Source organism: Spermophilus citellus (assembly GCF_964194105.1).
Source record: "Spermophilus citellus genome assembly, chromosome: 4".
NCBI lineage: Eukaryota > Metazoa > Chordata > Mammalia > Rodentia > Sciuridae > Spermophilus > Spermophilus citellus.
The window spans coordinates 202352427-202369380 of record NC_138185.1 but is presented as its reverse complement, the minus strand read 5'-3'; the positions used below and the strand labels follow the sequence as shown (position 1 = coordinate 202369380).

General features: G+C 44.2%; 1 protein-coding gene across 5 annotated transcripts in view; it reads right to left on the bottom strand.

Annotated features, from left to right (window-relative positions):
• ADCK1 (aarF domain containing kinase 1) overlaps positions 1–15618 on the bottom strand; it is a 121274-nt gene extending 105656 nt beyond the window's left edge. For 2 of the 5 annotated variants that reach the window (XM_081289933.1, XM_081289935.1), the window contains exons 1-2: positions 15527–15618; positions 2990–3134 (exon numbers count right to left, since the gene is read on the bottom strand). In XM_081289933.1, the coding sequence (XP_081146059.1) occupies positions 2990–3124 (135 nt within the window). In that variant the 5' untranslated portion in view covers positions 3125–3134; positions 15527–15618. Of the gene's footprint in view, positions 1–2989; positions 3135–11987; positions 12007–15354; positions 15473–15526 lie in introns of those variants that run through there. The other 3 variants (XM_081289937.1, XM_081289934.1, XM_081289936.1) reach the window with 3 other exon arrangements.
• Between the last annotated feature and the right edge of the window lie 1336 nt (positions 15619–16954).

Genomic DNA, 16954 nt, shown 5'->3' with positions numbered 1-16954 from the left:
GCCCCCAGCAACTCCCCTCCTCCAACCACGCCCCAGCAGCCTACAGTTACCACCCAGTGAGTGCATTCAAACTAGGGTGGATCAGTAGGCTATCACTCTCACAATCCAATCATTTCACCTCCTGCCTTGACACAGGAGCTTCTGGGAGACACCTCACATACAAACCAGGACAGCCTCCAATACCTTTCACATCGCCAAGCACAAAGGCAGATGCTCAATAAATATTAATTGAAAGAATGCTGTTAAACTTATCCCACTTGTCTATATCACAAATAAACATTGTATATTTATGGTTGTTCTCATAGTTTTGATTCTGGATTCCATTGCCAAAATTCCTGGAGAGGATCTCCTATCCTTGGTGAATCAGAAATTGATAGGCTGCCTGGTATCTCGTGCATGGAGGAGGCTTGAGGATTAACAAGCCAAACCTTCCTTTTTAGAATTGAGCAACTGAGGACCCTAGAAATTAGCTCACAAGATTTACATTAAAAATTCTGTTTCTTAAGTTGCACCTCCATTTGTGTACAATGAAACGAAATGCATTCTGCTGTCATGTATACCTAATTAGAATAATAAATAAATGATCTTATATTTGTGAATTAATCCATTGTATTACATGATTGTGATTCATTCCTTTTTCTTGTTGCATAGGACTTCACTGTGATTTTATAAACACACTCATACATGTATACGTATATGTACATATATATATATATATGCATCCATGAATAATGAATTTTGATTTTACTGTTTATGACTATTTGGACTGGTTTAAGTTATGAAGAATTTTGCTTTGCATCTTTAAAAAAAACATTATTTTATTTATTTTTTGTTTGTTTGTTTTTGTTGTTTTTAATTGTATATGGACTCAATGCCTTTATTTGTTTTTATGTGGTGCTAGGATCGAACCCAGTGCCTCATGCATGCTAGGCAAGCGCTCTACCATGGAGCCACAACCCCAGCCCCTATTTATTTATTTTTATGTGGCGCTGAGGATCAAACCTAGTGCCTCATACTTGTAAGGCAAGCGCTCTGCCACTAAGCCACAATCCTAGCTCTTGCTTTGCATCTTTTAATGCATGTATTTTTGTTGTTCTCATGCACATTTTAGTCCTGGGTAACTGCCCAGGAAAGAATTACTGGTTTGTAGTAATTATTATAATAATTATATACATGTACATAATTACTAATGTATTTTGATTTAAATCGATGTGCTTTTTATTTGCCCCATCTGTTCTTAAATGTACTCTTTCTTTTCTTTCCTGTTTTATTTTGGAATTATTTACTATTTTTAAAATTATTCTATTTCTACCTCTGTTAGTTTTTCCTCTTCTTTTACTGTTTACCCTAGGAATGACCATATGCACTACAGATTTATTCAAGTTGTATAAATTATTAATTTGATCTTGACAAAGTGAAGACCTTAGAACACTTAAATACCAATGGCTTTGAGTATCTAAATTCTCTGTATATTTTTAACTCCATTTTATTGATATTATATATTAAAGTTAGCATTAATTTAGACTTCCAAAAAAATATTCTGTTTCTTTGTCTGCACTCTCCAAAGCCTAATTTCATCCAATATATACTTATTAAACATCAACCATGAACAAGACCTAGTCACTGAACAGTGTACTAGGGTGATCAAGACCAAAACTCTAAAGAAGATGTACCTTTGTGGCTTGTTTATAAAGAACTGGTTCATGCTTCCCCACTCCTTTCCAACCATTCAAATCCCAAAGCTTAAGCTTCCCCCAGGATACTCATCCTGACTCCTGGGTACCAGCCATCGCTATGTCTGATTATAGCAGCAGTCTTGAACCATGTGTCTTTAGATTGCACTCTTTTTTTTTTTTTTTTGAGATGGAGTCTCACTATGTTTCCCAGGTTGGCCTCAAACACGATTCTCACACCTCAGACTCCCAAGTAGCTGGGACTACAGGCTCTCACCACCAGGCCCACTTTCAGATTGCTTTTTAACCCACTGATGTCTGCTGGTGTGGGCACTCCTTGTCCAGAAGCTCTTTCAAAGCTGGGTCTAGGTGGGACAGTTTATTTCTACCCTTCCAAGCAAGCAAATAAGGCAGTATTGGACCCAAAAAAGGTACCTGGTGATTTTTTCGTATTTCATAGCCCAGGTACCTGCCTTGGTTTGTGACTCAGCCTACCCTTAAGGACAATCATCATATCAGGGCCTTCTCCTCTGAGCCAGACTCGAGAAAGCATTTGATAATACTGAGTACTGGGGAAATGACAATGACAACCAAAACAGAGTTGTATCTTAATACATATCCACATCAGATATATCAAGGGGAAGAAAGGATGTGCGCATTTGCAGCAAAGGAGAGAAAGCCTGAGATATGGGCCAACCTACCTACCAGTGGGGCTACAATTATTGATCTGGGACTATGGGTCCCAGCCATGTCTGGGAGAGTAGCTCTCAGCAGTTAAGAGGACATGATTACCCCAGGACAATATTACCATTGAGTCACAGGAGAAAACCTCTAGAGGTCAAATATTCAACTCAGATTCTCTGTCAATTAGGGAATCGAAGGAGACTCTCAAAGTCCTCAAAGGCCCACACACTGAGGATGAGTCCAGCTTATGGCAGCAAGATCAAGTCTGCTGGTAAAATTTATTCTGCAGTCTTCTTTTCACAAAGTCTTCCTTCCGTGTCATTAACTGAGGAGCACTGCCCCTCAGAGTCATGACCAAATAAGATACAGAAACTAAAATGTAGAGACCTTAGACCAGAGACTTCATGCAATCTCAATCCCACTCTATTTAACCACAGAGTGCCAGGATGTGTGGACAGGAATGCAGGCAGATGAGCATGCGTGTCCATGTCTGTGCAGCTGTGTAGATGGAGCTCTGGTCCAGGTAAGGGTATCTCCACATGTGTATGACCAGCATGCCCATCTGCTACATGTCTGAACACCTGCAAGGAATACTGCAGTTCCTCTGCTACCCCCAAATGAGAATAACCTACCGTAGCAACTGCTCTGCCCACCCTGATGGCACCAAAGTCATTAGGGTCCAGATACTTGTTACTGTAGAGGAAGCCACCAGAGGCAGCAAGAGCCATGCTGGTCCATGAAGCAAACTTTAGAGCCTTTCTAGCCATGTCCCCCAACCTGGAGAAGAAAATAAAGTCGAGAAAGATTAGCAGTTAAGGATTTCATAGTGAGTCAATCCAGGATTCAAATCCTGGCTCTGCCATCTATAGATTGTACAACCTTGGGTCGTTTTCTTAATCTCATTGAGCCTGTTTCCTCATCTGTGAAATAGGGTGATACCTCAAACTTGTCAGAATAAAATGAGATGATGTACATAAAATTCTTAGCATACTACCTGGCACAAGTTAATTCTCCAAATCCTTCCTTCAATAGTACCAGGCACTGCCTTAGAGACAGGACAGAGTGAATAAAACAAAGTTCTTGCTCACATAGATTGCATGCTAGTGGGGGATGACAGATGGAAAGAAAAGAGATATATGATACCTAGAATATCAGAGCTGCTATTAAGTGAGAGGAAGAGAAGCAAAGAGGATAGGGGTACAGAGAGACGAGAAGTGCTATTTTAGATAGGAAAGGGAGAAGAGCAAGTTGACCACTGCTATTTGAAGTTTTATTCTACCAGCATACACACTTGGGCATCAATAGCCTTTGGGCCCAAGTCAAAAGTGGTCAGGTCCCCACCAAAATGGCAGCCAGTAGGTCCCCTACATGTGGCTGGTTTTCAAAATACTACTGTGGTTAGAGTAGACACCCCTTTAAACCGCATGACTGGTACCTATTTCATCCATTCACTGCAGGGTGACTTAGGGTTAGACACCAAATCATGCTATTGGTTAGTGTGACCGCTCCCCACATTACTTGTACCTGCTCCATGCACCATGTGGCTATACAGTCAACCTTTGGCCAGCGTACCCAATGGGCTGCTCCCTTGTAGTTCCTAAGCATCTGTATCAGACTAAGGTCCTTGACCCCAGCTACAGCTGCCAAGGGAGGCCCCACACAGAAGTAGTGCACCAAACCACCTGCCAATATAAACCCCTGCACAGGTTCCAACACAGGTCATCACCCTGGCTCCTGCTCCAGACCCAGTCTGTGACCATCACTGTCCCGTTCTAAGCCTCTGTTTCCCCTCTGTATGGAAGCTACTGCTACAAATAACCTTGTGTTCATTTTCTTTAAAGTCTATTTTGACTCATGCCTTCATAATATAGCCCCAGACTTTTTTCAAGTATTCACAAGACATCTCTCTTTCAATACTTTAACTTTCAACTTACATTTTACAGTTTTACAGTGTCTCTAAAGATACAGTTGATTGTTTTATGTTTGCAGCCTTCTTTTGCTAACCCAGCCATTACCAAATATGGTCAACCTGCGTGCGGCTTCAAATATGCAGGTTTCTCCAGTCCACCCTGTGGCCCACTGAACCACGACTCTGGGGATAAGACTCAGGAATCTATATTTTTTGCTATGTTCTTGATTTTTTTTCCTCCACATATTCTTATATTTTTTCCAGATTTTTTATTGGTGCATTATAATTATATATCTGGTGGGATTCGCTGTTACCTATTCATAAGTGTACATGATATAACAATATAATTTGGTCAAACCATCACCCAGTATTTCTCCTTTGCCTTCCCTCCCCTCTCCCCAGGTCCCTTTCCTCTTCTCCACTGGTCTCTCTTCAATTTTCATGAGATCCATCCCGACACACACCTTTCTTTAACTTTTTTCTCTCTAGCTTCCACACATGAGAGAAAATATACGCCCCATTGTGGTTTGGATGTGAGGTGTCCCCCAAAAGCTCCTGTGTTAATGCAGGAATATTCAGAGGTAGAAATTATTAGATTACCAGAGAGCTGTGACCTGATCAGTCCATCCTAGTTTGAGTGACCTAACTGGGTGATAACTGTAGGCAGGCGGGGCCAGGCTGGAGGCAGTAGGTCACTGGGGGTGTGCCAGGGTTCATCATCCCTGCAGCCCCTCCACCTGCTCTCTCTGCCTCCAGTCACCATGAGATAAACAGCCTTGGGCTGGGGATGTGGCTCAAGCGGTAGCGCACTTGCCTGGCATGCGTGCGGCCCGGGTTCGATCCTCAGCACCACATACAAAGATGTTGTGTCTGCCGAAACTGAAAAATAAATATTAAAATTCTCTCTTCCTCCCCCCCCTCTTAAAAAAAAAAAAAGAGAGATAAACAGCCTGCCTTGGCCATCACCCTTGCACCATGATGTTCTGCTTCATCTCAGGACCAAAGTGATGGAATCCATTGAGCTTGGACTGAACCTCTAAAACTATAACCCAAAATAAACATTTCCTCCTCTAGGTTGTTACTGTCAGGTAGTTTAGTCACACCAACAAAAAGCTGACTAACACAAAAATGAGATGATGTACATAAAGAGGGTTGTTGCTGCAACTCACCTGATTGTGTGGTTCAGAAGTCTTTAGAACTGGTTTATGGAACAGTTTGGGAATGCAGTCTAGAAGGGCCCTTGTAAGCATAGGTTAATGGGTGATGCTAGTGGGAGTGCAGAAGACTAGAATACCAGCAGGAATTCAAAGAGTAAATAAAAATTGTGCTTAGGAGATTTCAGAGGGGAAACGGATTTGGAAATTGGACTAAGGCCTTCACATTACATTCTATCAAAGAACTTGTCTGCATTTTTGCCCACATTCTGAGACTTAGTATGAAGCTGAATTTAAAGGTAATTAACCTGGCAGAGCAAATTTCAAGGTAGCACAGCATTCATGCAGTGGCATAAATATTGCTAACAGCTTTTAACTAGGTTTACTGCAAGAATCAGGAGCAAACAGAAGAGCCCAAGAATTTTTGAAACTTGAAGTTTGGCCAGAAAAGTGCATGTAAAATTGGGGCCAAGGGAAGTGCGGTTGTTGAAGGCATGACCACCACTAAAGAGCATTTAAGTACTTTGCACAGAGACAATAGGAAAGATGTTGGAGGGCATCTCGGGAATTTGCAAGCCCGCACCCCACTGCAGGCTCAAGCATACAGAAATGAAAACTCCTTTAAGAGACCATGGGGGTACCCTACTCCCACAGGGGCGCCCAGAAAACTACTTCTCCAGGAGTCATTTTACTGTCCTCAGTCACCAAAGCAACTGCAGTTGGGGTCCAAGGAGACCTGGCTTCTGCTCAAGCAGCAAACCTTGGTATCATGGTGCCAGTTCTACAGGAATGCAGGATATTGGGGTTAAGAGGTCTTGGGGGCATCCACCAGATTTTAAAGAAAGGCCTAGAAGGCCAGGCAAAGTGTAGTAGGGTCAGAATGCCTGAGGGCTGCCAATGAGAGGGTGATGTATGAAGTTGTAAAGGTGAAGCCCAAGCTGCAGTTGAGACCCCCCAGTTTAAGACATGCCAGTAACGTGGACCATCTATGGAGGAAAGCTACTGGCTATAGAGAAAGCCCGGCTAACAAAGAGGCCTTGTCAGGGACAAAGGATGGGGTGGCCCAGGCACTTTGAAGAGAACACCGTGCCACCACGTACCCCAGATGCTGTATATGGAGCTATTGGACCTAATGATTGCCCAGCTGGGTTTTAGTCTTACTTTGGTTCCATCCCTTCCTTCTATGCCTATATTTCTCCCTCTAGGATTGGGAATGTCTATTCTGTGTCACGGTGTATTGGATATTCATAACTTGCTTTTGGTTTTTACAGGGGCTCACAGCCAAGAGTGTGCCTTGAGTCTGAGAGGAGACTTTGAACTTGGACTTTTGAAACTGTTAAGACTATGGGGATTCTTGAAGATGGACTAAATGCATTTTGCATTGTAATGTGGACATGAGCTTTTGAGCAAATGGAATGGTTTGGATATGAGGTGTTTCCCAAAAGCCCCTGTGTAAATGCAGGAATATTCAAATATGACTCGATTTTGAGAGCTGTAACTTGATCAGTCCATCTAGTTTGAATGAACAAACTGGGTGGTAACTGTAGACAGATGGGATGTGGTTGGAGAAGGTGGGTCATGGGGTGGGGGGTGCCATGGAAGGCTTCATATTACCTGTGGCCCCTTCTCCCTGCCCCCACCACGGTCTCTGCTTCCCAGTTGCCATGAGCTGAACAGCTTTACTCCATCACTGCCCTTCTACCATGGTGTTCTGCCTCACCTCTGGCCAAAAGTGAGAGTTGGCCAAGACTGCTAAAACTGTGAGCCCAGAATAATATTTCCACTTCTCAATTGTTCTTGTAAGGTAGCTGGTAACCAGTGACAAAAGGCTAAAACTCAATCCTTGGCACACCACACCGTCATGTAAATACTGCTGCTATCATCCTATATTATGGACAAGACCCTACCATGAGGTGAGCAGCTCTCCTCCAACGGGCCCTTCCCCCATGATGAGCAGCCTCAGCTTGGGCCCAGAGCAATGGAGTCAGCCATGTATGGACCAAAACCTCTGAAGCCCCAAATAAACTTTCCCTCCTCTAAGTTATTCTGGTTGGGTATTTTGGTCAAAGTGACACAAAAGCTGAATAAAATGGTATTGATTTCTAATTTCATTCCATGATGATCAGACAAAATCCAAGAAATTACTTTTTTTTTTTTTTGTATTTGTTAAGAGTTGTTTTGTGGCCTAACATACAGTCTATTTTGGAGAAGCTTCTATGAGCTGCTGAAGAAAGTTAATTCAGGTATTGTTGGATGAAACATTCTACAGATGTCTGTGAAGTCATTGATTTATAATATCATTTAGGTTAGAAGAGTTTTTAGTGAGCTTATGATCTGGATGACCTTTCTACTGGTGAAAGGCATACTGAAATCATCCAGTATTATTATACTTGGTAATAGCTGAGACTTTGAGTAGTGTCTACTTTATATTTATTAATTCCTGATATATTGATTTATTTCTATTGTTTAATTTGGTCATATTTCTCATTTGCTTAGCTACTCTTCAAATGAGATTTGTTCATTTGTGGGTTCGGGAGTTTGTTTTTTTTATTTCTTCTTGGTAATGCATTTCTCTAAGTATTTTCTGTAGTACTAGCTTACTAGTCATGAATTCTTTTATGTCTGTCGATGAAAAACACCTTTCATTATCTTGGAACATTTTTTATTTCTTCTTCAATTCTGAAGGATCACTTATCTGGATTTAGCAGATTTGATTATGTTATTTTCTTTCACAGCTTGGAACACATCAATCCAAGCCCTCCCGGATTTTAGAGTTTGTGCTTAGAAATTGAAAGTCATTATGATTTGCTTGACTCTAAATGTGACCTGATGTTTTTCTCTTGGGGCTATCCTTATTCTGTATGTCAGGCATTTTAATTTTAATGGGTTGTAGAGAGATTTAATGGGTTGTAGAGAGATTTTTTTTTCTTTTGTAGTGCTGGGGATTGAACCCAGGGCCTTGTGCATAGGAAGTGAGCACTCTACCAACTGAGCTATATCCCCAGCCTCAGAGATTCTTTTCTGGCAAAGGATCCCCTTCCCATCGACTCCCAGAGGATTCAGGCATGCCCACTTCCAACCTTCTAGCAGGACCCCACCTAAACCTACCTTTTCACCTTGCTTTGTACAGTCTCACCTGCAGTATTTCCTGCTGAAAGGGGTAAAGGGTTCGGGCCTCCCTCTTCTTTGCTTTCACCAATATAAGGTTCCTAATCTGACCCAGAAGTAGGCCTGAAATGAGGCTGGGTGACCTCAGTTCCTTACACATCCTCCTTCTTCAAGATCTTCAATGTGGCCAGGTATGGTGGCACACGCCTGTAATCCCAGCAGCTTGGGAGGCTAAAGCAAGAGGATTGTGAATTCAAAGACAGCTTCAGCAACTCAGTAAGGCTCTAAGCAACTTAGCAAAACCCTGTCTCTAAATAAAATATAAAAAGGGCTGGGGATGTGGCACAGTGGTTGAATGCCCCCTGGGTTCAATCCCCAGTACCAAAAAAAAAAAGAACCCAGGCTCCGGAACTGGATGGAGGCCTGGTCTGACTGCTCACCAGCTGTGAGATCTCAAGTAAGTCACAACCACTTGGGGGCCCTGTGTAATCATCTAGTTGAGGGAGCTCTTGAGAGTACCAAGCTTACGGGGTCATTGTAAGAATGAAATGAGACACTGCTTTAACATGATGCCTAACACACCCAGAAAATGAGACTTCCTTTCTTTGTTATTGTCTTCATCTCTGAAAAGTCCAAGAGGACTGGGGCTACAGTTCATGGCAGATTACCTGCCTAACATGCATGAGGCCTGGATTCGACTCCAAGCATCAAGAGAAAAAAGTCAAAGTGCTTATGTAGAGGTACTCCTAGCTTAGGTACAGGCATGAATAATTAATAAGGGGTGGGGGGTAAGGGGCTGACCATCATCTCTTGCCTGAACTATTCAACCACTCACTGCATTGCAAACCAGCTCTCACACTCCACGCAACCCTCACTCTTGCTGGAAGTATCACCATCATCTTTAAGTGCATTCATATCATTTCTAACACCTTCCACCTACCGAAAAGTCCAAATACCCTGGCAAGACAGTCAAGGATCATTGCATTCTCATCCCAACACACCTATCCAGCTTTATCTCCCAAAATAGCCCTCCACACTCAACCCACTCAAATAGCCCTCCACACTTCATCATCCCCCATGAGGCTCTGTGAATGCCAATCACTCAGAACTCATTGTTTTACGAGTTCTTTTCTCTAGCCTCATTTATACTCTGCTTATATCTCTAACAATCTAGTCCTATATCTGCCTCTTCGACTAGATGCAAAAGGCAGCATTTGCTACTTAGTAAATACTGAGGGGAGCATTCCAACAGCTTTATGTTCATTGGCATCCATTTTGAGTCTAGGTTAAACTTTCCCATGCCAGAAGCAAGCCTTAGTCACTCTTGAGTCTCTAGTTCTGACTTCTTCCTCAGTATGGTTGATCCAGATATCTGCCTCCTACAACCACTTCTTGCTGACCACCTCCCTATGAGGCAGATACAATCTACCTTAGAGATACAATCTACTGTAACCTCAGTGACCTCCTTCTTCTAAGAATTAGAACTCCCCAAGGCAAACCTGCTGGGGTGCACTCTGAACACACACCAACAAAGGCTTTGACCCACAGGTGTCTGTCTGTCTGTCTGCCTCTCCCCTGCACCCACTGCTGGTTGAGCTCCATGCTCTCCCCAGACTTCCCATCAGCTTTCATGACACCTCTTTTCTTATGGAGCTGTGAGTAATAAAAGGCTTCTGTTATTTCCTGTGTTTTAGTGAGCTGCCTCCCCTGTGTCTTACCTAACACATCTGAACCTAACTTCTGGCCTAGTCAGGACTCTCCTACAGATTGGTTCTCCTGGAAGGAATAAATTGGACACGGGTCACTTATGAATCACAATATAAACATGTTTCCTTCGAGAGGGAAACCTGGTAGCAGGTCAGACACATGTATTGGACCATCTGCCAAAATAAAGAAAGACCCTGTCAAAGGGAGACTGTGAACATCCACCACCAAACCTCTCAGATACCCATCGGGGAAGGGCTTGAGTTTATGGCCACCTTCCTAAGACAGACCTCAGAAGCATATTAGAGGTAAGCACAATAATAAGCCTGCTAATAAATAATGAAATGAGTGAGTGGATCATTCCCTGGTCTGCTAGTCTATTAATGTGGAAACTTAAGTCCAACTAAGCACTCCCACGCTCTAACCACCCCAATGGCTCCCACCTCGTGAAGAGCCAAGGCCTCGGATGAGCACAGCCTACAAGGCCTTACAGGATCTGCCTCCCCATTTCCCTCTAGGCTCTGAAGCCCTTCCCACTCCCCTTTACTTGCTCCACTCCAACCGCACTGCCTCCTTACCAGTCCTCAAACGCGCCCAGCACGTGATGGCCCCAGAGCTTTCATACTCTCTGGTCTCTGCCTAGAACAGAAGCTGGCCATTTTATCCCATAAAGAGCCATCCAATAATTACTTCTGACTGTGCAGGCTATACTATCTCAGTGCAGCGACTGAACTCTGCATTGTAGCACACATAGATGACCACAGAGGACATGTAATGTAAGGACTATGGCAACGTCTGGCCTTAGACATTAATTTGCCACACCCTGGCACAGCACATAGTAAGTGCTCCAAAAGCATTTATTGAATGAATGAGTCAATATTCCCCTTGAGGCCTGTGCAAAGCCAGTAACGACAGATTTCCCTGTGAAAATACATAACCTGGGCGGCCAGAATGATAACCATGTCTGCCCATCACCCTCAGCACCACCGCCCAGGACGTACTCACCTGAACCCCTCTCCTCCGGGAGGCCATCCCTACCCTTGAGACACCTCAGGGTGAGAAGTGGCAGCAAAGCATCCACTCTCACGACCCACTTTTCAAGAAACTGTCCTCAGTAATAAAAGAAGTGGAAATTGAAATACATAAAATAGATGATATAGGAGCCAAACTGTGTCTAAATAGATTGGAGCTGGAGTTTTCCATAAGGAGTCGGTAAGTGTTTAACATGCAAATGAGCTGCTTCCCTGAGGGTATTTTAAAAGACCTGTCAGGTGTGAAATATGTCTGTCGATGAAAAACACCTTTCATTATTAAACCCTTTGCTAATGAATCACCTGCCCAATTCTGTTTATTTGCCTTTTTGACTTTCACCTGACTTATCTCTGGATAACAGTACATAACTTGCAGGGAGTTGAGGCCACCAAGGGCCTAAATCCTGATCACTAGATAATATTATTAGCAAAAACTAACCTTCACAGAGCCCTTTATACTCATTAAACATTATACACAACCCAGTAACAAGGATCATCATCCCCAGGTATAAATGAGGAAACCAAGGAACAGAGAGATGGCTCAGCTCATATTGGACAGCTTGGACAGGGCCTTCCCACTCCAGGTGCTCAGTTCTCCTTTTTTATGGCACATGACCTCTTTAAGAGGTCACCTGGACCCTCAGGTGTGAATCAATATTGGTTAAACAAAGGAATCCCTGACTGATGCCAAGGTCCTAGAGCAGTTAAGAAAAATAAATCTCACCCAGGCAAGGAATAGAAATTCTCAGTTCGTCCTGGGAAGGGGGACTCGTGGTGAATAGTGGAAATCCAAGCGCAATAAGGTTCTTTCTACTGTCCTCGAATAAACTCGACAGTCACTTTGGGCAGGACCCTCCACCTCGCCCAAACGGTGGCAGGTATGTGGAAGGCACTGTTTGGAGCCTTAGAAATCCCATATCAAGATCCAGGAGTGTTCCAGTCCACAAAGTTGCCTTAGTTGCTTCACCATCGAATCAATGGTAAGAATGATCTCCATCTCCCTAGACCAAGGAAAAACCCTGTGGGTCATAAAATCAGGCAACAGGAAGTTCACAGTGGGAAGTTTTGGTCAAACAAAATATCCATCCTAAATAGAACTAAATAGAAAATCAAGCACTTACCATTCATGAGGTCTATAAGTAGCTAGGCCTTTTTCTTCCTTCCTCCCTCCCTCCCTCCCTCCCTCCCTCCCTTCCTTCCTTCCTTCCTTCCTTTACCAGGGGTGGAACCCAGGTGCAGAACCCAGGAGCACATAACCACTGAGCCACACCCCACCCCTTTTTTGTATTTTATTTAGAGACAGGGTCTCACCAAGTTGCTTAGGGTCTCCCTAAGTTGCTGAGACTGGATTTAAACTCATAATCCTCCTGCCTCAGCCTCCCAACCCATTAGGATGACAGACCATTCATCTCCTGACTCTCCCCATGCCATATCCCAGGAGTACAGGTCTGGAATCATCTCTCCCTGCTTAGCACACAAGTGGGAATGGCCACAGAAGAAAGGTACTTTGGGATCTAATTTCATTAATCCTCTTAGTGACCACAGCCTCCTCCCATTTCCTAGAAAGACTATTAGACAAATAAGGTTTTTGTTCCCTAAACTGTTCCCAAGACTGGAAAAGACACAAAAATACTCTTGGAGAAAGTGGACAGGTCCTCAGAAGAACTTGGTCAGTAAAATGAATAAAAAGCAAATGAGTCAGTGCCTAGGGACGGTGTCATGGGCCTGAGTGAGTTTACAGTCTGCCATGTCCTTTAGAGAACTATGAAGTCCAACGGAGAAATCCAAATTTTAACCATACCACCTTTCCTCATGTTTGATGCCCAGAAGTTGCTTGAATCAATATTGGTTAAACAAAGGAATGCCTGGGCTGAGGCTGGGGCTCAGTGGCAGAGCACTTGCGTTGCACTTGTGGGGCATTGGGTTCAACCCTTAGCACCACATAAAAATAAACAAAAAAAATAAAGGCATGTTGTCCGTTACAACTATAAAAAAAAAAAAAAGTAATCTCTGACTGTTGCCAAGGTCCCAGAGCAGTTAAGAAAAATAAATCTCACCTAGGCAAGGAATAGAAATTTTCTATTCAGATCATCCTGGGAAGGGGACCTTTGGGTGAATAGTGGAAAGCCAAGTGGGCAGGTGCTTCCAGCAAGACAGGGACAGTGCTCGGCGTTTCAACCTCTCACACAACTTCCACAACTAGACTCCAAGGTGCAGACCGTGAAAGTCTCAGCCTACAGACAAGGCAACTTGGCTGATGAGCCAGAACCGGAATGCAGGTGTGTCTGCTCTAACTAAGAGAGCAAAGGGTGGACTAGAACAAGCAGCTTGCTGGGCCTGGAGGTGGACCACAGAGACTCTCTGACATAGGAACCTAAACCCAGAGTATTCAGTGAGCTGCTCTGGTTGGAGAGAAGGGAACAGAAAACTAAACCAAGAACTATTCTTCTCTCACAGGTCCCTTCTCTGTCAAGAAAATGAGTATATATCAGAAAAGAGTAAAAGGCCACTCTCCCAGCAGAGATCAAATCTTACATCTGCAAGGACTGTTGAGTAATAACCAAGCAAATAATGACAGTAAGACAGAATATTATATAATCCAGGAAAAATGACACAAGTGTAGGAAGGCATGAAAATCTGCACATAACACAGCATGTTGGTGCACAGTATGGTGGCATGGGACGTGATGGCACATGCCTGTATTCCCAGCTACCTGGGAGGCTGAGGCAGGAGGATCACAAATTCCAGGCTGGTCTCAGCAACTTAGCAAGACCATGTCTCAAAAAAAATAAAATAAAAAGGGCTGAAGTTGTAGCTCAGTGGTAAAGCATTCCTGGTTCAAACCCCAGTAACAAACAAACAAACAAACAAACAAACAAAAAACTATATATAAAGAAAGGTGGAGGATTAACAAAATACTATGTCCAAAATAATATGCAATCATCAAAAGACAGACTACAGGTTGAATTTAAAAAACAACACCTAACAATATGCTATCTTCAAAGACCCATCTGGTATAGCTCCACAAACGAGGCTATGTCTACTTCCAAATTGCTGATTCTAACTGCTGCATAATGCTTCATGGTATTCATCTATCACGTTTGACTATCTGTTTCTCTTATGATGGACACCTTGCTTGTCTGTAACTCCCTATTACCATTAAAATTTCTGCAATAAATTATGGATCCATAAAAAAAAATAATAATATGCAAATGTTTACTACAACTAGAAAAAGTAAAACTGGCAAACAAGAACAAGAAGACCCATAACCAAATGTGAAGAGAGGACTTTTGCCTATAAAATAATGGTACACCACTATGGTCCCCAGACCAGCAGCATCCACATCCCATAGGCACATGACAGACAAGCAAATTCTTGGTACCAGTACCAGATCTACAGTACCAGAATCAGAAAGCTGGGAGGAAAGAATCCAAAACTTTGTTCAGTAACAAGGCCTACAGGTGACTCTGCTAGATATCTAGGGCAACAAGAAAAATGCTTAAAGAAAACGTGTGACAGCACAAGAGCAGAATGCAGGTGTGTCTGCTCTGAGAGAGTAAAGGGTGGACCAGAACAAGCAGCTTGTTCTCACAAATATTTTTTGAGCACCCGCTATGCACCACGCATCACGAAGGGAATCCTTAAATACTTGTTGAATGACTTCCTAGTTAGTGGAAAATAAACACCACTTAACCCTAGGACAGAACTGTAGTTGGGGTTTTCTACAAGCTGCTCTCCACACCCTGCTGGGTGTTGGCCCACATTTATCCCGCGATCCGAAAGCACAGGGCCCCTGCAAGGTCCTAGTGATAATTAGTGGACAGGGGAACGTGGCAAGCCCAGGTGCAAGGCTGGCAAGTCAGGGTCGTCCCTGCCAGAAACCAGACCAGGCTCCAGCCCCAGCTGCCTTCGACGCGGGGCCCAGAGCCACCTGGGTGTGCAGGCTTCCTGCTGAGCCACCTGCGGCCCTCCTCCAGCACCGCCTCCTCGGGTGCATGCAAGGCTGTGGCACTCAAGGATAGTCCACTAATACCCGCTGGAGCGCCAAGCGAGAGACTCACGGCGGAGGGGGGCGGGACCCTGCGAGTTACCCGAGGCACGTGGCCGCGCGCCGGGTGACAAGGTCGCCGGCTGGGGTTCCTTCCCGGTTCTCCGGCAAAGCCGGAACCGCGCCGGGCGCGTGCCCACCGGCTCCCCCGCACTCCAGGCACGGCCTGGTCCGCCCCGGGCTCCGCACCAGCCCGCCGCTGGGACCCCACTCACCTCCGGCAGAGCCCGGCGTCCCCCCGCAGCCTTGCGGTCCGGAGTTGGCTGGAAACGGTGCCCTCGGCCGCCCCGACTGCGCTGGGCGAAGCCGGCGCGCGCGGCCTGCCGGGACTTGTAGTTCGCGGTTCCTTGAGCCGCCGGCAGCGGAGCGAGGAGCCGCCGCGGTCCTCGGACCTCTCGGTCCCTGGAGGCAGAGACTCTGATGCTCTCACGGAATCTTACCGAAAACTTTTATCAAGAGGTCGTGGATTTGCGTTTAGTGAATGCAAGTGATGCACTTGTGGATTTGTGGATTTTAAATAAGGTATCAGAACAAGTAGGTGAAGAAGAAATTCATTGACAGTTGCTGAATGGTAAGAATATGCAGGGTACCTGTGGCCCTTACGTATTGACCCGTATTTACCGAATGTTGACTTATAAGATGTACCCTGGAGACATTTATCAGACATGTATTCATTCCATTAATACCTCTTCCCTTTATCGGGGATTCAGATGTTTCATCTGTTGCTTCAATGTCTGTTTTGGTTCTGGGATTGAACTCAGGAGCGCTTTCCACTGAGCTGCAAGCCCAGCACTTTTTTTTTTTAAATAATTTTTTAAACATTTATTTTTTAGTCGTAGGTGGACACAATACCTTTATTTTATTCTTATGTGGTGCTGAGGATGGAACCCAGTGTGTCTCACGCATGCTAGTCAAGCATTCTACCTCTGAGCCACAACCCTAGCCCAAGCCCAGCATTTTTTATTATTTATTTATTTGTTTTATTTTGGGCTGACCTCCAGATTGCGGTCCTCCTGCCTGAACCTTCTCCAGTGGCTGGGATTATAGGCAAGAGCCACCACAGCCATCACGCCCAGCTATTTCAATGTAATTCTAACCAAATTTCCAACAAGATTTTCCCCCCCTGGACCTTTAGAAACTATTTTAAAGTTTATATGGAAAAATACAGAGCAAAGCACAGCCAATACTCTTGAAAAAGAATAACATGCTTGTCCTTCCATGTTCCCATGAACCATAAAGCTATTAAAAATTGTGATATTGGCATAGGGTTAGACAAAGGAGAAAATGGAACCTCCTGATGTATTGGGGGCGCCATGAACAGGAGCTGAGACTGTAGAAGCTGAACACATACCCTTCGCCTTGAGCAATGAGGGTGTGGAGCTGGCTTCGCTCACAGTGCCTGTGTCTCAGAAATCTTTCAACTCAAAAGCGGGCTCCAGCAGCAGACGCTGGTGCCAGCCGGCCTGCATCTGCCCCAGAGCAGCAGCTGGGTTACAACCACTCCTGATCCCGGCAGGACAAGAATGCAATGAAGAGGCTCAATATAAATTGTCTCAGTATTTTTAAAAAACAGCAGAAAAATAAAATTCACTTCTCTAGAAGTAAAGAATCCCCGGTATCAAGTCCCACCACAAAAAATCTTT